The 22,514-nt window shown below is 37.7% G+C and overlaps 1 protein-coding gene across 1 annotated transcript in view; it reads right to left on the reverse strand.

Moving 5' to 3' along the window:
• The window catches only part of GABA-B-R3 (gamma-aminobutyric acid type B receptor subunit 3), a 702,393-nt gene that overhangs the window by 72,403 nt on the left and 607,476 nt on the right, over nt 1–22,514 (reverse strand). The window contains exons 10-12 of the mRNA XM_081758156.1: nt 18,175–18,310; nt 16,653–16,769; nt 13,994–14,155 (exon numbers count right to left, since the gene is read on the reverse strand). Coding sequence (XP_081614282.1) covers nt 13,994–14,155; nt 16,653–16,769; nt 18,175–18,310 — 415 coding nt within the window. The remainder of the gene's footprint in view (nt 1–13,993; nt 14,156–16,652; nt 16,770–18,174; nt 18,311–22,514) is intronic.

Raw genomic sequence — 22,514 nt, forward strand, 5'->3', positions numbered from 1 at the left:
GACGACTACTGGTGCAACACAAGGGATTTAAAAATATATTGTTTTTTCTTCAAGGGCTATTCTACTTTGAATTCTAACTACATAGTCATGTATAGGAAGGGATACAAAGTATAGGAAGCGATACTCACAGGAGAGACAAAAGAGTAAGTTTTCAACCTTAAAGTGACGACCAGCGGTGCTTTTACCTTACTGGAATTCTTGTTACACACATTGCAACATGTAACGATTGGTATCAATTCTTCTGTGATTCTGTACCGTACTGCTGGTAAATTATGTGATGTAGGGGGTACGTACACATCTTTGGTGTAATTTCACACGAACAAATTGCATGGAGTTAAGTTAGGTGAGCGTGGAGACCATCGAAGAAGGAAGACGAAGTCTGATCATTGTTTGTATTTGGTCTAGGAATTAATTCGTGCGGGTGGACAAGAGATGGCGCAACGAACGGAGCGTCCCACAGTTCCGTGTATCCACACATGTGTTGCAAACCTTTGTCATCGCGTATCTTTCGTAGTATAGGGCAGTGGATTAAAGCGTCAACAACACCAGTTTGTAGTTAAGTGAACATGGCGCAATTTGTGCCTGATAAAGTGTTTTTGCGGGGTGTCCTGCTGCATTACATTAACATGCAGAAAAGTGCGACTGAAAGTCATCGTATTTTGGTGGAAGTGTATGGTGACCATGCTCTAGCTGAGCGAACGTGTCAGAAGTGGTTTGCACGGTTTAGAAGTGGTGATTTCGGCTTGGCAGACCAAGAGCGAGCTGGACAGCCAAAAAAAATTTCAAGACGAAGAATTGACAGCATTGCTCGAGCAGGATTCGTGTCAAACGCAGGAACAACTTGCAGCAGCATTAGGCGTTGATCAAACAACAGTCTCCAAACGCTTGAAAGCCATGGGAATGATTCAAAAGATGTCACATTGGGTTCCACATGAATTGAAAGACAGAGACGTTGAAAGACGAAAAACCATTTGCGAATTGCTGCTTCAACGACAGAGCAGAAAGGGGTTTCTGCATCGAATTATTACGGGTGATGAGAAGTGGATCCATTACGAGAACCCTAAACGAAAAAAGGCCTGGGTGAAACCAGGTGAACCAGGTCCATCACAACCAAAACGATATATTCACTGTGCAAAGGTTATGCTGTGCATATGGTGGGATATGAAAGGTGTGGTGTACTATGAGCTGTTGCAACCGGGTGAAACTATGAATGGAGAACGTTATCGACGACAATTAATGCGTTTGAAGCAAGCTCTGGCCAGAACACGACCAGAATGGGAGAACAGACATGATAAACTTATTGTTCAACATGATAACGCTCGCCCACATGTCGCAAAACCGGTCAAAACCTATTTAGAAAATGTCAGATGGGAAGTTTTACCCCACCCGCCGTATTCACCAGACGTTGCTCCTTCGGACTACTACTTGTTCGATTGCATGAACAACGATTTGATTAGACAGCGGTTTACTTCTTCAGAAGATATCGAAACATGGGTCTCTGACTGGATCGCTTCCAAGGATGAGGACTTCTTTCGCCACGGAATCCGTACATTGCCTGACAGATGGGCGAAAGTGGTGGCTGGCGATGGACAATATTTTTCTTAAGGTATTTATGTATTTTGTGTTTGTACTACAGCTTCAATGTGTGCGTAACAACCGCACGAATTAATTCCTAGACCAAATAGTTATTATTGCTTGCACTCTAGTGGCTAAATCTACAATTACTCCTTGCCGATATGGTTGCAAACTTGAGGAAATTCAGCAATGAATAAACTGGTAGTTTTAATTTAGTCCGACAGATGCCAGGATGTTTGCTGCCATCTAATGACAAGATATTTAACTTCTACTACCTTCTCTCAATAGTTTGGATATAGAAATGAATACCATTAAAGTCACCGTTACCCATTAAGATTTTAACGAAGTGAGTCCTTTAACGAACACGGTAGGGAGAATAGCTCTGGTTGTGTATTGCAAAAATCAAAATTCAAAAAATTGCTTTCGTTTAAGTATTGATGTGTGGAGTAACGAGCTGATGAATCTAATATTGTAAATCCTAGTTGCGTAATACTGATAGGTAAATTCGATGTGTCTCATGATTCCTTTAACATTAATGTTCGAATCCTAGGAGGGCATATTATGAATAATTTTCTACTGTAGGCAAGTGTGTATATGTTGTGGGTCCAATGTGTCTCTTAAAGGAGCAGTTCGAGTTAAAAACAAGTTTGGTGCAATAGAAAGAGAAACAAAAAATAAGAGACCCGTATTTTTTTATATCTTGATAGGCTGTCTCGTTCAGCTTCTACAGGCATTTGTTTTTGATGAATCGTAAATGGTGACGTCATTGGTGGGACGCGAGAAACTCAATGTGAGTCAGCAACCACTCCCTTGTACGCAGCTGATAAACCTTTAATAGTGCATTGGATTTAATAGATTGTGTTTTGGATTTGTTAGCAGTCTTGCTCTGTGTTGATTTCTTGAGGGAAGTTTCTGTTAGTTGTTTTTCCTAAAGCATTAGTATAAAAAAGAGTAGAGAAAGAGAGCAATAATTACGTTTGTTGTGCGAAACAGTGTTTCTTCCAGACATGTTTTTAGGGTGGCACTATCTCCCGGAGCTCTGAGAGATTCCCCCGGAGGAGACCAAAATAATACGCCTATAATGTAATAAATATAATAGTACTGTGTAAAAATAATGTGCCTCTCCGAATACTAAGTGTCCCCCCCCGGAACTTTTTCCTGAAAGAAACACTAGTGTGAAGTGGAAAACACATGTTAGTACAGCGCGTGCTGTATCTGTGAAGTGAAGTAGAAATGCCTAACACCTGCTGTGTTTTCGGTTGTAATTCTTGTGCAATTAAAGCTGAGGTCGTAAAGTATCTTTTCTTACGTTTCTAAGTCGTGAGAAATCACCAGATCGATATAAATTATGGCTCAAGAAAATCAAGGGGGAAAAATGTACCAAATAAAATTACTCGTGTTCCAAACATCTTGAAGAGCTTGTCTTCGAGAAGTCAAGTTTACTAAAAGAAAAGTTAATGCCAGTGGCGGATCTAGGCTGGGGCCGGGGGCCTAGGCCCCCCAGTTTTTGGGTGACAAAATTGATTTAAACTATTATTTAGATATTTTTGAAAGTTTTTAGTAAACATGATATATATATCATAGTCTGGGTTCTGACTCCCCCCCCCCCTGAGTTTTTACCGTCTAGATCCACTTCTGGCTAATGCCAGGATAATTATTTACACGCAAACTGATGAAGAATGCTGTTCCAACTATATTATTGAAAGGTTTAAAATCCGAGCCATTGAACAAGCACCGATCTATGTCCAGTTACCAACATACAAATATCGTACAAGACGCAATTGATGGTTGTAGTCAAGACGAAGCATTAGAGAGTAATAGAGACGATGTCACTCATGATTCTGAAGATATTGTTTTAGAAATAAGCTATACAATATGAATTAGGGAGTGAAATATACCGGCTTGTAGAAGGAATCAGCGACGATGACTGTTCCTCAAGACATTGATCCATCGTTTAATTTCTCTGTATCATGTGACAATGATGATGAAACGGGTGATGAGAGTTGTTCCGCGGACAGCTTCGAGAATAAAAGAAATTTAACCGGTGAAGTGTTTTTCGTATTCTGGCAAACTTTACAGATGTTATTTCATTTTTGCCTCATATGTTACGCTCCTGTACATACCTTGAAGCACAAAATTATAAGGTCAGCGTTAAAAATTGCAACAAAACGTGAAAATGAACATACTTATGTTTGTGAATCGGAAGAATGATTATAGAAAAGGTACTTAGGTGTTGCAGCAATCTCGTCCGCCATCTATTTACATATTGGTTTCGATTTTTTTTTTTTTTTTTTTTTTTTTTTTTGAAACGCTGAACTCATGCTTTATAGGATATGTTTTATAATATAAAAACGTTTGTACAGCCCACCATCAGATATCATTTTCTATATGCAGATGATATTTGTAAGTCTTTGCAATCAGTTCTGGAAAAGGAAACCGCACTTAGAACGTGCCACCGCACCTCTCACAAACGAAATGCTTGGCACTGTGTAGTATGTAAGCCTGCTCTCGCTCTTTGCCCACCTATGACGTCATCACAAAATCTTTCTTCCTCTGTTACTCGCTAACGACTGAACGTATCGCGATCAAACAAACACCATTCCTTTTAGAATTTTCAACTCTACAAATGGAAATGAATTGTAAAAAATGCATTTATAAGTCGAACTGCTCCTTTAAGAAAGTATATATAGTATAGGATCGGCGCCTTTGTTCCTGGAGGGAGGGGGTCGGTGAAAGATTCTCAATTTTCTCTCTCTGCTGGCTTTCGCAACACTGATACATGTGTTGCTTGGGCGGAAAAACCCTTCATCCTCTGGATCCGCTAATACCCATCCCTAATAAATTTGTCTATTCAGAAAAGGGCGAATGAGAGCTATGTGTTACAGACAGTCCAGGGGCGGATCCAGGGGGGGCGATCGGGGCAATCGCCCCTTCCCCAGAAGAGGAAACTTTCTTACTTTATATATATAAATAGAACCCATCCTAAACTTTGGAGCCCTTAAAAGTAGCAGTATGACAACCCCCCCCAGAAGTTGGTCCTGGATCCTCCCCTGTCACTAACCCTTTTCGTTAAAAAGAAAATACTGAATTCTAATTCATACTAAGTTAAGGTCGTAATTAATGCTAATTTTCGACAAACAGATGTAGAAAAAAATCACTTCGAAAATTACAATTGTGGAACTACGTATTAAAGTTTTAGTAATAAGTAAGATGTCTTTCAATAGAATAGAATATTTGGTATTCGTATACCAAAAACTATTGAAATTGTATTAATTGTTAAATACGTAGTTAGGGGTAATCAATTATTTCCCAGAACTCAATTGAGTACGCTAAGAATTAATTAAAATTATAATTGGATTATTTAATTCTTAGGTTTCTAATGTACGAGGTGAAAATCTTCTTTTGTCGTGCTATTTAATTCATTACCTTGAAGACCTGACTCTCTCAAAAAACACTAAATATCATAGAATTCAAAATTAGAAATAACTGCTATCTACAGGAGTGCTACGAAGTTTCGTACCAACGTATTATAAATCAATCTTAAAATAACGAGTTTATTTATTTATTTATTTATTAACGACTAGCAGCGTTCACCCCGCTTCGCTGCGGTCACCCCGGAACGCAATAAACTTTGTTACTTAGATAATTTTTACTTTTTCGCTTTCAAGTGATATGATAAAAACCATAGAAGATTGCAGTAAATCTTAACATTATATCGCCTGTCATTTATGTTAACCCGCCCCGCTTCGCTGCGGTCATCCCGGTGCTGGCATATTGTAAAAGTGTCTGTAAAAATAAGCAAATCAATTAAAAAATTTTAAACAGAAGATTCAAGCTATTTTCCGCTGTATATCGCCTGTCATTTATGTTAACCCGCCGAGTGACACGGTCATGCGGGTTGCATATAAATACGTTTATTTTTACCTATGATGAACTAATAACAAAGGATTTGTACGTTATGGACACTTGAATGGTCAATTATCTCAAGACACTGGTAATTAAAAATTAAAGTGATATGATAAAAACCATCTAGGGTCCAAATCCTAATAACCCCCCAAAAATGAAAGAAATTGGTTCAGCCGTATTAGCGTGATGAGCGGACAAAGTATTGTACGTTCTCTTTTATATATATAGATAGGTTTGTCAGAAAGGCAAAGTATTAGCCTATATGAAATAGGGTACCGTAACTCAACTACGTGGACGTTATCATAGAAACAATTTTCCAGAGGAAGATCTAGCCTGGGCCAGGGGGGCCTAGACCCCCAGTTTTTTGAAGGACAAAAATAATTGAAGCTATTACTTATAAATTTTTACTAACTTACTATTTAAATACTTACAGTAAACTCATGCTATACCTATCATAGTATGGGTTTTGTCCCCCATTTTTTTTTTTTTTTTTTTTTAGCTGCTAGATCCGTAACTGGGAGTTTGAAATATGTCCTGAGCGTGCGGGATCTGTGCAGACGCACACCCAGAAATTTTTCCTCGGAAGGGTCCAAAGTAATATCGTACCCGACATGGGGTCCACCGGGTTCTGACCTCTTCCTCCCCAGAAAAATTGATAACTCGAAATATACGTGTACACTTTCTGAATAAAAACAAGAATTTTAGGAATGATCCAAAAATTAGATCAATTGATTGCGAACTTGTCCAATAATTAGCTTTTGGATCAGGGGCCACAAAATTTTTGAATGGTTCCTAAATCGAGTTTTCTATCTTTTACGGAATAAGCACATCATTCTGAGTTAAGTGATAGTTTGGGTTTGGCTACACTATATGTAGTTCTCCAAATATAAGGCATATAAAAATTTGGATTAAAATACAATGGATCTTTTGACCCAAAATTAGATCTGGGGCCACAAAATTTTGAATGGCCTCTAAATTGAGTATTCGTATTTTTTAAGGATTAAGGACAGCATACTGGGCTAAGTGATAGTTTGGGTTTGGCTATATTATGTGTAGTTCTCCAGATATAAGGCGTACAAGAAAATTTTTGATTGAAACAGTTATATTGTATCTTTTGATCCAAACCTCCCCGATAAACACCACCCCGATGTGTCGGGTGGGAAGGATTGCATGCTACAGTGAAATTTAGAGCTATGTTGGCGGTAGATCACTACCAGAAAGGCCATCCCTGCCGAATTGACCTAAAACAAGTAGCCAGAGGAAGAGTGTTCTGGGAGAAGGTAGCAGTTCTCCAGTAGTCAAGTTGGTGGAAGCCATTGTGATTGATGCGGCAACTGGGTCAATCCATCTGAAGTGGTCCAAAGATGACGAAAATGGTTGCTCGACCATCTCCGTAAAATTATAGAAATTGGAGTGTAATGAACCTTCTTCATGAGAAGATCAATAACATCATTCACGTTGTAGTATGTACAAGTATTCCTGAATGGCGGCCATCTTTGTTGTCGGTGGAGTGCTAATTTTTGCATTTCGCAAGCGTTTACGAAAACTACAGTTGCTGACGACATACGAATCAGACGAACACCAAACAAAAACGAATATTTACAGGAGAGTCTAAGGTACACGGAGAATATATACACTTGCTTCTAAATAAATATGCAGGGTTGCAAACCAATACATGAAATCACTAGAAAATACAGAAAATTACACTTTTAAAAGGGCTGTAAGTTTTGTTTTAAATACTACTACATGTAAAGAGTCTCCAGAAATATCTACACCTATGATACCACTGGCACCATAAATTTATGGGGGTCCGAGAATTAAAGTTTGTGATTTTAATGTCGTGCTCGGGGTGTAATATCTCAAGAGGGCAAAGTGCTACAAATTGCTGCTTACGACACGAAGTAATTCTGTATGTGATAAACTATTCCAAAAAATCATGACTGATATTACGTGGGGAAAATATTAAGGACATGGTAAAAATGCGAAGAAGAAGGTGCGTGACGATGGTCAAAGTCTGGAAAAATTTAAATGTTTTGATATATTTCTTGATAGATCTCAAACACTACGCATGGTTCATCAAATAGGTCCGCTTTTGTTTGTGTTCTGTTATGAAAAAGCTTGCGAATGGCAATTGTTCCGTCTTTCTAGCTCCATGATCATTGCGACGTCTATATTGTAATTGGGTTAGCTCCCCCCTGCACCTACGACATCCATCGTCGAACTGGACCGCTGTATTGAGTCACTTAATGTATGGGCAAAGCTTCATTGAAATCCAATCCCAGTTACGGAAGTTAATGTGTCCACAAGGATGCGTTGCACCTATCTATCCTATCCTGCTGAAAATGGCGTATTTGTGGAAAATATTTAGAATGATTATTGTTTCCCTTCTTTTCTATAGCATTATAACAACAGCTTTTAGTAGCTGTAATTACAACAAGTTCTCGCAATTACACTATTTAAGCAGTGTTGCAAACTTTAGTAATGTTATTATATCTCCGCAACGATTTGAGATATCGAAATGCTATAAACGGCAAAATAATTTACAAATTCATTACAAATCAGACAAGTAATTAGATACGATACTTACTTCAGATTTTTTTTTTAAACAAAGGCTTTCAAAAAAATTAAAAGTTTCAAGCACTGATGACTTCGTTCCTATTCATTCGAAACAAGTTATCCCATGACCATGGTATCCAACACTGAAGTGTTTCGATGTGCATCTCCGTTATGCTGTATTGCGTTAGTGGCTTCCGAACTTTGGATGTTTGTGACACTATAACATCATTAGTTTGCAACACTGATATTTTAAGTTTACGTTTGACACGTTGATTTGAAATTTGTAATAACCTGACGTAGTGCCACTTGAAAAAAATATAACTTTATATTGGGCTGGCAAGACTGTTGGGTCTTTCTGCTTAATACATACATAGATCGCGCTCATTATACTTACTTCGTGCAAGGTTTCGCTTTTTCTCTCTTTTGGTTTATCCGTTATAGTGGATGGCCAAGATAAATTATCCACCCTGTAGATGTTGCAATGATCACGGAGCTAGAAAGATGGAACAAACGCCACTCGCAAGCTTTTGCATAACTGAACACCAACAAAAGTGGGCCTAATTGCTGAACCATGCGTAATTTTTGAGATCCAGCATGAAACATATCCAAACATTTACATTTTTTCGAGCTATGACCATTGTCACGCACATACTTTTTTCGTGTTTTTTACCATGTCCTTACTATTTTCTCCACGTAATATCAGTCATTATTTTTTTTTTACAATAGTTTATTCACACACAGAATTACTTAGTGTCCTAAGCAGCAATTTTTAACACTTTGCCCCCTTGAGATATTACGCCCCGAAAAAGGCATCAAAATCACAAACTTCAACTTTCGGACCCCAATAAATCTATGGTGCCATTAGTATCATAGGTGTGGTTATTTCTGCAGACTCTTTGCATGCAATAGTATTCAGCACAAAACTTACGAATCCCCCACTTTATGCCATTCTAAATTACAGCCTCTATAAAAGTGTAATTTTCTGTACTTTTTCTAACAATTTCATGTATTGGTTTGCAATTCTGCTTATTTATTTAGAATTATGAGTATATGTTCTTCCTGTACCTCAGACTCTCCTGCAAACATTCGTTTTTGTTTGGTGTTCGTCTGATACGTACGTCCTCAGCAACTGTAGTTTTTTGTAAACGTTTGCAAATGCAAAAAAAAAAAAAAAAAAAAAAGTACTCCACCACCAACACCTCCATTCAGGAACACTTGTACATACGACAACGTGAATGATGTTATTGACCTTCTTATACACAAGTTCGTCACACCCAAATAATTATAATTTTCTGTGATGGTCGAGAAACCACCTCTGGACCACTTCGTATGGATTGACCCAACTTGAACATTAGTTCCAGGCGTGGTCACAGTGACTTTAACGGCTGGAATAATGCGGGGTGGAAGGCAACGGGAAACCACCACTCTCTTTTCCCTAGTTTGCTGGCAGCAGAAAGAGAATATATGTTCAATGGTCTTTCGCAGGTCAAAATACGGTTCCCTAGGTAAAATATCACCCCATTCGGATCTCTGGGAGGGGGATGGCATTGGACTAAAAAGTAACAATGTGGAGAATATAAATAGGGAAAGAAAAACCTGCAAGGGCAAATAAGTTTGGGATAGGGACATGGAACGTAAGAACCATATTACAGGGAAGGAAATTAGAAAATCTAAAAGAGGAAATGAGGAAAATATTCTAGATTTGGTAGGAGTTTGTGAAGTTAGATGGAAAGGTAATGGGGTGTTGAACAGCGAATGATATAGAATGTTTTACTCAAATAATGAAAAGAGCGGTCATAATGGTGGAAGAATAATTCTCGGTAAGTGCTTAAAAGAAACGGTAGGGAAAGTAGAATATATTGATGATAGAGACATGATATTAAGACTTAAAGGAAAAAAAGAAAGATATAGTAGTGATACAGACATATGCACCGACTACTTCGCATACAATTGAAGAAGTACAATTATACTATGAGAAAATAGAAGAAATTATACACACGGAGAAGAAGGGTGCATGTATAATTGTAATGGGAGATTTCAAAGCAGATGTGGGAGAAAAACAAGAAGATAGAATTGTAGGCAAAAATGGTTTAGGTGTAAGAAATAAAAGTGGAGAGGGACTGGTGAATTTCTGTAGACAGAATTCACTAGCAATTGGGAACACTTGGCTCAATCAGCACAAGAGAAAAAGATATACGTGGAAATCATCAACTGACGGCGGAGGACATCAGATAGATTATATTATGATTCAGGAGAGATATCGGAATTGCTTGAAGAACGCGAAGACCCTTCCCTTTCTCTGATCATAACCTTGTGCTAGTCGAAGTAGATATTCAGCTAAAAAAAATGTAGACAGAAGAAAAGTAGACAACAAGATGTTGACTACTGAAAAGTTAAAAAACAAGGAAGTTACAACGGTATGTTGTATGTTGTTGTATACTTCATTATTATGTTGTACTATTATCTATTTGTACTAGTCTTAGGAATAAGATCAGAGGTGCAATAACGGAGCAGATTTTGTAAAGGAAGAAAAAGGAAATTGTAATTTATTAGTTATTATTCTTTTTCCTTAGTTACGGTATTGAATTAAATAAATAGAAAGTTGATGGGTAGAAGATTGGAAAGTCATCAGAACAATTGATGTTAAAGGAATTAAAAGTTTGTAACCTGAATACTAATCGAAGGTAAAAATAAATAATATTTACGTTCTAATGTTCTTTTACATATATTGTGGCTCAAGTAATACTTATTAAGAACCAAGGGAAAGGAACGAAATTATAAATTTTTGTTCCAAAAGTAAGAAATCTTTTCGTTGAGAAAATCGAAGAAAAATACTCAAACCTGGAAAGGATAGGTGCAGGAAGTAATAGACGGTGGAAGTATGTTAAACTTTGCATAGAGCAGGCTGCAGAAGAAATAGTAGGATACCGCGATCACAAAACGGCTCAGAAACCATGGGCTACAGAACAGATGTTGCAAAAAATGATTGAAAGGAGGACGTGGAAACGGGTTGATACGGAAGAGGGCAGAAATATGTGCAGGAAGTTAAATAACGAGTTATGTAGGGAAACAGACAGAGAAAGGGAAGAGTTTAAGAAAAGAAAATGCGAGGAGATAGAGGAAATGAAAAAAATTAGGAAGTATGATGAAATGTGTAAGGAGGTGAATTCCATGGAACTGCAGAGGAAATAATTAGGTATTACGATGACAGTAGAAAATAAGAATGGGAAGGTAGTCACTGAGAGAAGTGAAGTCTTAGGAAGATGGAAAGAATATGTTGAGGATTTACATGAGTGTAGGGATAGACCATGTGACCTAGATATTGAAGTAGGTGAGGATGATAAAGGGTTTAGTTTTCTTCGGGATGAGTTTGAAAAAATTATATCGAAGATTAGGAATGAAAAGGCAACCGGAATATATAATATACCAGTCGAATTCATTAAGAATATGGGACACAAGGGCAAGAAAGAATTGTTCCAATTCCGCAATGAAATATATGAAACAGGAGAATGGCCAAAATACTTCCTGAAGAAGAGCACGATATCAATGGTTAAGAAATCGAACCCAAAGAGATGTGAGGATTATAATAGAACTATTAGACCCATATCTCATGCAGCTAAAATTTTGCTTCGAATTCTAAACAGAAGGTATATGGAAGAACAAATCAAAAAGTTGAGGAGGAACAGTTTGGTTCAGGAGAGGAAAGGGTACAAGAGATGCAATTCAATTATTAAGAGTGATCGATGAAAGGTTTATAGAAAAAGGAAAAGAGGTGTATGTGGTATTTATTGATCTAGAAAAGGTTTTCACCGCGTGAATTGGGAATTGCTGTTAGAAGTTCTAAAGAAAGTTGGGTTCGAGTGAAAAGATCGAAAACTCATAAAAAAACTTACAAATGACAACAAGTAAGTGTTAGAATAGGGAAGGAAATGACAGAGGACAGTATACTTGAAAGAGGATTTCGACAGGGATGCTGTCTCTCGTAAATATTATTTAATATCTATCTAGAAGAGATAGTGAAAAAGAGCCTATATAATGAAGATGGCATTTCAGTAGGAGGTAGAATGATTAGGTATATACGGTTCTCAAATGACGTGGCACTTGTAACGGAATCTGAAAAGAAAATTAAAAAGATGTTAGAAAACTTGTGGAAGGACTGTGAAGAATATGGGATGAAAATAAATTTAGAAAGACAAAAGGTATGGTGATTGGAACGAAGGGATCGGTGTCAAATAAAGAAGGAGGCGGGAAGAAAATAAAACAGGTAACTAGTATTCAATACTAGGGTGGTATTATTAGTAATGATATGAAATGTGAATGTGAAGTAAGAGCAAGGATAGGAATGGCGAAAGAAGCCTTTAGGAGGAAGAAAAATCAATTTTGTGGGACCTTGAATAAAGAATTGAGAAAAAAGACTCATAAAATGCTTCGTGTGGAATATTGTAGTGTATGGGTCAGAGATATGAACATTACGCAAAAATGATGAGAAACGACTGGAAGTTTCCGAAATGTGCGTGTGGAGAAGAATAAATCGAATTAGCTGGGTCGAACGAAAAACGAATGAGAGGGTGTTAGAAATGGTAGGGGAGAAAAAAAAACAACTTTAGATATTATTAAGAAGAGAAAGAGAAACTAGTTGAGACATTGGCTAGGAAGGAACGATATTATGAGGGACGTTTTAGAGGGTATAGTCACAGGAGAAAGAGGGAGAGGCGAAGGAAACTACAATTAATGGACGATATCAAAACAGAAAATTTGTACGTGAAGACAAAGAGATTAGCGGAAGATCGTGCAGCATGGAAGCTTCTCAGTTGCAGCAAGTGACCTGCGAATAATGGCAGAATACATAATAATGATGATGATTTTTATCCAAACAGAGTGTCTACTAAAATCTCAAACTGAAATTTCGTAACTTTTTCGTGAAATTTCCTTTAAAGAACCATAAAAGTTTGAATTGAAACATTCTCAAGAGCGAATTTGGGTGCAAATTACGCCGAAGTTTCATGGATGCGATAGAAGCATGCTTCGCTTGCGATTTGGTAGCGTCTACAGCCGCTCATAGACATTTTTGGCAGTGCATTTTGACGTTTTATATAACAAAATTTTTCAGTCTGTACTTATATTTAAACAGATAAACAAAATCGTGACACAAAAGCTAAATATCGTGACTTTTTCGTGACTTTCATGACCGTTTTCTGATTTCGTGACTTTTTCATGACTTTCGTGACTTTCGTGACCAATAGTCACCCTCAAAGAGTACAGATGAGGCGTAAAATCAGATTTTTAGTCTACATCAATCATTTGTCTCTTAAGCAAGTATAGTTCTGTTAAGAAAACCTAGAAATGTTAGTTGAGTTACCAAATGTGGAGGCAGGAGGCGGATCCCATGGATCACCGTGGGTGTGCCACTGGATCTGTATTACTTTCGAGCTAGGATGATTTACAATTCCAATCTCTATTGATACAAAATTTGTTCAAGTTAAACAATATGGGCACCAAGATTTGAAAAATGTATTGATTAAATCGACTACTTACACGAGGCCCCATCACAGCTAAATTGAAATGCCGCTAATATTACATTAATTATTTGATATCTTTAAATAAATAAAAGATAATCGAAAAGTGGAACAATAGCTCGCTACACAATATTATTTTACATGAGAAACCGCTATCACGACTCATTTATCTGCTTTCGATTTCTAGCCATTTAGAAAATCGGCATTTATTTTCACGTTTATAAATGGATGTAAACGGAAAGCGACTAGGTGACTCGTGATAACGGTACCTAATTCAAAATAATATTGTCTAGCGCTCTCTTGTTCCCCATTTCGATTATCTCTTATCTATTTGAAGATATCACATAATTTCTGCAAAATTAACGGTATTTTAAGTTCGCAATGATTAGGACTTTTAAAACTAGTTACTGTCAAAGGAACTTTAATAATGTTAATCTTACCTGCGGCTGATACACAACACTTCTGTCTTCTGCGCTTATTTCAAGCGTTAGATTCTTCAGATGTCGATGCATTGGATCAATGGTAACCCATAAAGTGATAATGAGGCCATCTATGAACAACAGCACAAAAATTAGCGAAATGAGTTGCGTGTCTTGCAAGAGCTGGAAAAAGAAATGAAAATTCGTATTATAATGAGGAAGCATTCGTGCTATACAGAACATAAAATTTACAGCTTAATGTAGGATATCAAGATCAAATTAACTTCCATTGGGAATCAAACCTGGGTTTTCTGCTACAAAGACGCGTAAGTTAATCATATCGTCCCTCTCGAGACAAAAGGGCGTATCTCATTTTCTTAACTTTCCCAGGAAACAAATTAAAATCTTTTCTCATTAATTATTCTATCGTCTTCTTTTAAAATTTAGTTTGATATCATTCGTGTCAGAGATCTAATTAAATTTTAACAGATCTTTAAACTTCTCTCCTGGAAAAGTTGAAAAAATGAGATACGCCCCTTTGTCTCGAGAAGGACGATATATTCAACTTATCTTAGGACAAAGTTTGAATATGTATCTCTTAGTGTTGATTGAGTGATTTTGAATTTTGATTTTCCCTACAAAATACATTGGAAAGATAGAAGGCTTGTGCTCGCCATCTATTGATTATTCTTTTGATTATATCGTCCCTCTCGAGACAAAAGGGCGTATCTCATTTTCTAAACTTTTCCAGGAAACAAATTAAAATCTTTTCTCATTAATTATTCTATCGCCTTCTTTTAAAATTTAGTTTGATATCATTCGTGTCAGAGATCCCATTAAATTTTAACCGAACACGATAAAATAAACTTATTTCCTGGAAACGCCATTAAACCATTAAACCAGATAACACAATTAAACTTGTCTCCTGGAAAAGCTGAAAAATGAGATACGCCTCTAGAGGGACGATATAACCACGATATATCTCATTCTGATTGGTGGAGAGAAGTAAAATCTCCAAACATATTATAGTTGGAGCCCGATCCAACCATATTATAGTTCATCACCATATTATAGTTCATTTGCAAGCCTTCCGTGAAAATTTTAGGGGGCCAGTAAAAGTTTAGGGAGCCCCCATGCCCTTGTGGATACGGGCCTGCCGCGTAGCGTAGCATAACTGAAAATGTTGTAAATAATATTTTTGGGACGGTTCATTTAAAATTCGACTATAATTTGAAACAAGGTTGCTCATTTCCTAAGAGAAAGTTAAGAGGACCGAACCTTTCCAAACGTGTCATCATCAACTGAAAATGCATGAGAAAACAGCAAGGATGCGCACGCTACTGAAAAATTGATCTTACAGACTAAGAAATGGTTATTAGAAATAAGTATTGATTGCATCCCCTTATGTAATCGAGCAGAGATTGCACACAGAAAAGACGGATACAAACTCTTATCAATTACATGAATGCACATAGAGTTGGAAACACGTCAGATATCTGGGCGTCAACGCCGGTCTGTTGGTGATGATGTGTTAGGGCAAACTCCGTACTACGTGAGGAGAAGTACAACGGCAGTATACAGTGAACTGAGCAGTTAGTAGCAGTATAAAATGGATGACTCTCTCTGATTTCCAAAGAGGGGTAATTATTGGTACTCGGTTATGCAGTGCGAGTGTAGCGAAAGTGGCAAGTGTGCTGGAGGTTGAGAGAGACAGTGTCTAATGTGATGACTGTCTGCAAAACTCACGGCAAAAATCACATTGGCGAAGAGTAATTGTCACTCAGAATCGTCGTGTGACACTGGGGTGCAAGTAGTGGACGAAGTGAAGCAGCATGACCCACAGCCTAGATCGGCCATGACAATCTGCTGCCAGTTACATGACATGGACGTGCATGATCAGATTGAACAGATAAAACTATTGATAAGGCACCACGTCCTTTTAGCTCGACGCTAATAGTGAGGAAGCATAGGTCCACATGGATCACTGATGACTGAGAGCGTGTGATATGGTCGGATGATTCCTTGCTGACCTTGTTTCAAACCACGAGCTATTTTTAACTATGGCGGACGCCTAAAGATGGTATGATTCCCAGTGTCTTTGCTCAACTTTGGAACATGACGCCAGCTCTGCAATGTTGTAGGCCATAATATCCTCATTTGCAATGGGCCCAGAGCTGATACCTATAACATGAGTCACTGCCTGTGATCATGTCACCATTTTAGGAGACCATGTTCATCCTATGTACTAGATGTTGCTCCCGGCATTTATACCACATTCCAGGATGATAATGCGCCCATGACATAGTTGAAGCTGTTGCGATGTGGTTTGAGAAACACTGGGATGAAGCTGATTACCTTTCCAGCTCCTCCCAATTGCCGGACCCGAACTTAATTGAACATCTGTGGTCTGTTTTTGAGACAGAAATGCGGCCCACGTTTCCGCCTCGTCCTCTCTCACGGAGCAGAGTGCTGATCTGCACGTGGGATAAACCTTTGCTACTTTTGTTACCATTCATGACCTATATGACAATTTCACGTTGCATCAGGGCTGTTTTGAGGGCGGAAAGTGATGGCTTATTAATCCCGTAAGTTGTAGGGTTTTTAAAGATGCTTGTATTGAATTGATAACCGTATATGAGACATTTTGAGATATATTAATACATTGATAACATCAATTTACCTTCTTTTTGACAACCCCACTTCTACTTCTGGTGAATATTCTGTGCACACGGTAGGTCTTCGTAAACATAGATCCAAATGCCAGGGAGAAACCAGCGGACAGCAAGTACGCTCTGGCCTACACAAAGAAAGTCATATTATTAGTAACAGAATCAACTAAAAAATTAAAATACTTTAATTCAACTTTTATTCAAGTAATAATAAAATATGTAACACTAGTAATACGTTCTCTTAATTTTGGAAATGTACGTATTTGGTGGATTTCCTCCCAAAATTCATAAATGCGTTGTGTGTATTTATATCAATCATTTCTAACTTTAACTTCTATAACTACACAGTTTGCTGATGTTATTCTTCGAAAAGCACATGGAAAGAACAAGGAGCAGGTGGAAAGCCAGAGATTGATAAAGACATTAATGATTTTGAGTCCTAGTTGCGGCCATGATAATATTTGCGGAACATAATTTTTCATTGAAAATGGTACAATTAAGCTGAAGAAATCGTAAATTTGGGGGAAAGAAATGCACATCTGGTAAATTTAGGGGCTAGAATGGTAAATGTGGGAAAAGAAAGATAAATGTGGGGTGAAAATAATAAATTTGAGAGCAGAAAAGTAAATTTTGGAGTGAGAGTGTTAACTTTGTGGACAGAAACGTACCTTTGGGGTGTGAATGCTAAACTTGATGGCAAAAAAGTAAAGTTTGGGGTGAGAGGGGTAAATATCGGGGTAGAAAAGTAAATTTTGGAGTGAGCCAATTTGATAAGTTTAAGGACAGAAAGGTAAATTCTGCGGTAAGAATGGTAAATTTGAGAGCAGAAAGGTAATTTTGGGGGAAGAATGGTAAATTTCAAGTCAGAAAAGTAAATTTTGAGGTCAGAAAGGTAACTTTTGGGGCGTGAATAGTAAATTTGAGGGTACAAAGATAAATTTTGGAATGAGAATGGTAAATTTGGGGGGAGAATAGAAAATATGAGGACAGAAAACTAATTTTGGGGGTGAAAATGGTAAATTTCAAGACAAAAAAATATATTTTAAGGTGGAAAAGGTAAATCTAAGGGCAGAAAGGTAACTTTTGGGATATGAATGGTAAATTTCAGGGCAGAAAGGTAAATTTTGGAGTGAGAATGCTAAATTTGAGGGTAGAAAGACAGACTTTGGGAAGAGAGTGGTGAATTTAGCGGATAAAAGCACACATGGGAAACAAGATGGTAAATTTGAAGATATAAAGGTAAGTTTGCGTAAGAGTTGAAAATTTGTGATAAAAATGGAAAATTTGGGGTAGAAATAGCTTTTAGGGTTGCATCCAAGCCGTTTTGTGGGGTAGGGATTCCCTGGCTAGAAGCGAAACATCGATGATATAGTCGATGGTTTTGTAGATCATGTAGGTGAGACATTTTTCTATTAATCAAAAGTACTACTGTACAGAAAGTAACACCTGAAACATACTATAATCTTTCAGAATAACTTGTTTTTAAATCTAAATATTCGTGCTTTAGAAATAGAGTAAGACCTTTTTCCTCACCGTGCAAACGCCAGAGAAATGTCGGTTGTTGGGAAGCGTAGCGTTGTCCAAACCTAGCAGAATGATCGCTGTATAAACGAGGATACAACCCACAACAGCCATGTTGTTGAGGCGAGGACTTGACAGTTTGATGTATCTAGAAATAAATGAGGAATAAATAATATTATAATTGGAAGCAGAGTTGACAATTTCACTAACACTAATAATAATTGTAATAATAATCTGTACCATTGTAATGATGATCATATTACACGTAGAAATATAAAATTTTCCCTAGTGCTTCTTGTTATATTATTCAGATATCTGTATTACTTTACTTAGTTATAAACGAGGATGATGGAAAAATGTTACAAAGCATAGAACTTTTACGTTAGTCATTGTAACTTAACAAAAATTTATTTGTAGATTAATAACATACGAGGGCCATCCAGAAAGTAAAGGACGCTTGTGCATCGCGCATGGTGCCGACCCCCCACCACTGCGATCGCGTGCGGGGCAGTTAGCTCCTTCCTTCAACTCAGTGTGTGCTGAGTATCAATGCGGTGCAGTCACACTACTTGTTTTTGCAGCGATTCAAAATGGCGGCGCCAATCGTGAATCCCGCCAAATGTGAAGTACGGAGTGCCATTCATTTTCTGAACGCGCAGAAAGTTAAGTCTATTGAAATATATACGCAAATAAAGAATGTTTATAGTGACAGTGCAATGAACGAGTCATGAGTGAGACAATGCTGCATTATGTTTAATCAAGGAAGGATCAGTGTGCATCATGCGTGAAGATCGGAGTGGGAAGCCATCACTTGTTACTGAAGAACTGAAGGAAAAAGTCGAAGAAAAATTCAGGAAAGCCGACGTTTAACTTTGGGCACGTTACACGAAAACAGTTCACAAACGATGAAGAACTCAAGCAAGTAGTGACAGCCTGGCTCAAATCTTGGGCGGCAAATGAGTATAACATCGGCGTTGAAAAACTGGTCTCACGTTATAACAAGTGTCTTGACAACTATGGCGATTATATTAAAAAGTAGAGTAAGGTCCTATGGCGTTGTAAACAAAGTTTTATGCTGATATCTTTTGTTTCTATTTAACCATGCCAAAACGTTCTTTAGTTTCTGGACGACCCTCGTACAAATATAAGCTAACTCTTGTACTTGGAAATGTTATTAGGATCGGGAAATCAGAACGTATGTGACGGTATATAGCTCTCAGGAAAGGGTTCTCTTTTACACGCTTTTAGCAATTATATACTTGTATAAATAAATAAATTTCCATATATTTTTTTTTCATTTCTTTATTTCAAAGGACGCAAAAGATCGACACACACACACACCACAAATATATATACACATACAATATATGTATAAACATCAGTCTCCTACTACTCCCTCTTCAACTTTTGGATCGTTAACTTCTGCCACACCAGCGGGCCCCCAACATATTGTTAATTCAGAATGGATAATGTTATTTACTAAACTGTATATTTAATAACAGTTAGAATAGCTTCCAGTACACACCACTGATTAATTCTGCATAATACATTATTCCTTAATATATTTCGTCAATCATGTCTTCACTATTTTCTTTCGCACCACTTGTCCTTCCGACAATTATCTACACTTGAACCATGTCAATTATATATTTATTTTTTTAACTACCCATGCGGGGTATCTCTATATACAGATCACCATATATACTGACAACGAACTTTCATCCTCTTCTATGCTACAAAATTATTTGGCACCGCAAAACGTGCCTATACTATCCAACCCTACACATATGTCTTATTTATGCCTGTGGTTTCACTCAAAGACTTATAGTGTTCACGTACCAAGTGGCACACACCTTCCAGCGTTCCAGTGAAAATTTGCCCTAGTACTTCTTGCTACATTATTCAGATTTCTGTATTACCCTACTTAGTTATAAACGAGGAATAATGGAAAAATGTTACAAAGCATAGAAGTTTTATGTTATTCATTGTAACTTAACGAAAATTTATTTGTAGATTAATAACATGTTTGTCTTGGTGCAGGTTTCAAGACTTTGGATTCTGGCTATATATACTCGAGAATTGGACATTCAAGATGGTGACTCATCTTGAAAATTGGTCAAGAGTAGAAATGAGCTGAGTGGTATGGTTCTTGTGGGCCAAAAAAAAACTACAACTTCTGAAATTCATAGGCAGATTGTGTAAGTGTATGGGGAGGGCTAAATTTCAAAGCAAGATGTAGGGAAGTGATGTCACGCATTCAAAGAAACACGGGCTAATATTGTTAACGACAACTCTGGCCACAGCGGTAGACCCAGTACCTCAACCCCTGACGTTTACACTTGGAACAACTAGAGCACACCTTCTTCAGCTCTGACTTAGCCTCAGCAACTTTAATCTCTTCTCTGTTCTACTGCAACCAAATGACTGGTCACTATCATCTGTCATGTGATAACACCAAAACAGCTGATTCAAGGTTGCTACAACTTGACGCGGATTTCTATGCAAATGGCATAGAAAACTTTATCTGCCGTTGTGATAAGTGGTTGAACCAAAATTTTGACTACATCGAGGACTAGTGTTGAGCGCCCTCTACCATCAGGTGTGTTGATCTTTCAGCTACCATACATACGCCATAATAGGCTTTGTAACCATTTTTTTTCGATCACACCTCGTAAAATGGCGATGACCTGGAGAGAAACGCCCTGGTTGAAAGCAGCAAGGAGACGCGTGAACAAGTAAAAGAAGAACAATGGAGCCATTACCTTTCTCCGTTCCCGTGTGGATGATAAGTCTTTGAATGAGCCAAACTATGTAGAAATCAAACACCTGCTTACCATTTACAGATTTTATGATCAGTTGGATGCAGCAAACAAATCTTTCTTTTTGGAGCGAGTGCGTCTTGTCGTTATCGCCACACAGTTCGATTGACACACAGTCGCCGCCAAGGCCACTGTTAGTCCCGTGCGTGGTACTAGTGCTACACCAGTCCCTCATCCCTTTCGTTGCCAGACAATGACGACTCCTAAGAAAAATATATAATGCCAAACCCGAGAAACAATTCTAATCTAATTGACTTTTGCACCCCTATGACAATTGAAGGTACTCTAGCTAATCCAGTAAAAATCTCACGAAGATATCCAGCCTCCTATGTAGCTTCCTGATACCTTGACCTGGACTCCAACCAGAAGATGTCAGATGGCCCCCTGAAGATCCACATATCCTTTTCTGTATATCGCCCAACAATGAAACTTAGATGTCCTTCGTAATTTATGGATCCAGGAGCCTTGGTTCGTAGTCCCTGATAATTGGGAATTTTGACGGGATGCCATACTTAGTAGCATGCCTTCATCACAGAAGCCTCTCCCCAGAGGACCAACAGAATCTTAAAGATTAAGAAAATCCCACTTTGGAAGACACCTCAACAGAAGGTGAAGCTTCATCAGAAACCTTCCTAGTGCCTGCTTCATACTATGTTTTATGTGTACTAGTAAATCCTATTCATTCACGACTTTCCCACGCGCACTGCACCATTCTCCATACACTCAGTACAGAACTCAACTAAGCTTCCTACCTTCGAATTGTACGTATTGTAGAACTGACATCCAAGTGGCGAGCTCTGATTGGTTGTAAGTTTCGAAAGGATCTCACTCAAAGCGCGTGCGGCTCATTTGCTTTATTCAAAGATGCAATACATATTGGATTACATAGTTGTAACACTGGTATACAATATGACTGATAAATAACAGGTGAGACAATCTACAAATACATTTAACAAGACAGAACACGACTGCAGTATTATCACAATAGACTGTTACATGTTTTGTGTCCGAAATCACAATGGCTATCACATCAGCCAAAAGGTCCTTAACGAAGATAAGAAAAGATTTTTTAAATTGCACTGTAACAAATTATGATCATTGTCTTGAATCATGGTCAAGGAATTTGGGGTAGCATCTACATACAGGATACTAGGGCGTTCCTCACCAGACGCCAAATTGGGTGTGGAACACTACATATGTTGGAATGTAAATGATACACTACAGGAAAACAAACTGCTGAGGCAGTGGGATGTCATATTTGTGACAGAACTAAACTACACTAAGAACCTGCTAGGACTTGTTTGGAGATAAACAATAAATGCCAAGAACATGCATTCACAAAGTTTAAATAACGGTCATCAATGGTGAGGAATTGGTATCTAGGTTCACATTAATTCCCAGAAATATGTAAACGCACATGCGGGAATTAGAATTTATGTTTGTTAATTGGTGCGAATCATGGTTTATGTTTGTAGAATAGTAACTGCTTGTTGAAGTAATAAAATATCTACAATTAGTAAAATGACGTCATTG

The sequence above is a fragment of the Thermobia domestica genome, chromosome 5 (assembly GCF_964235325.1).
Source record: "Thermobia domestica chromosome 5, izTheDome1.hap1.1, whole genome shotgun sequence".
Classification (NCBI taxonomy): domain Eukaryota; kingdom Metazoa; phylum Arthropoda; class Insecta; order Zygentoma; family Lepismatidae; genus Thermobia; species Thermobia domestica.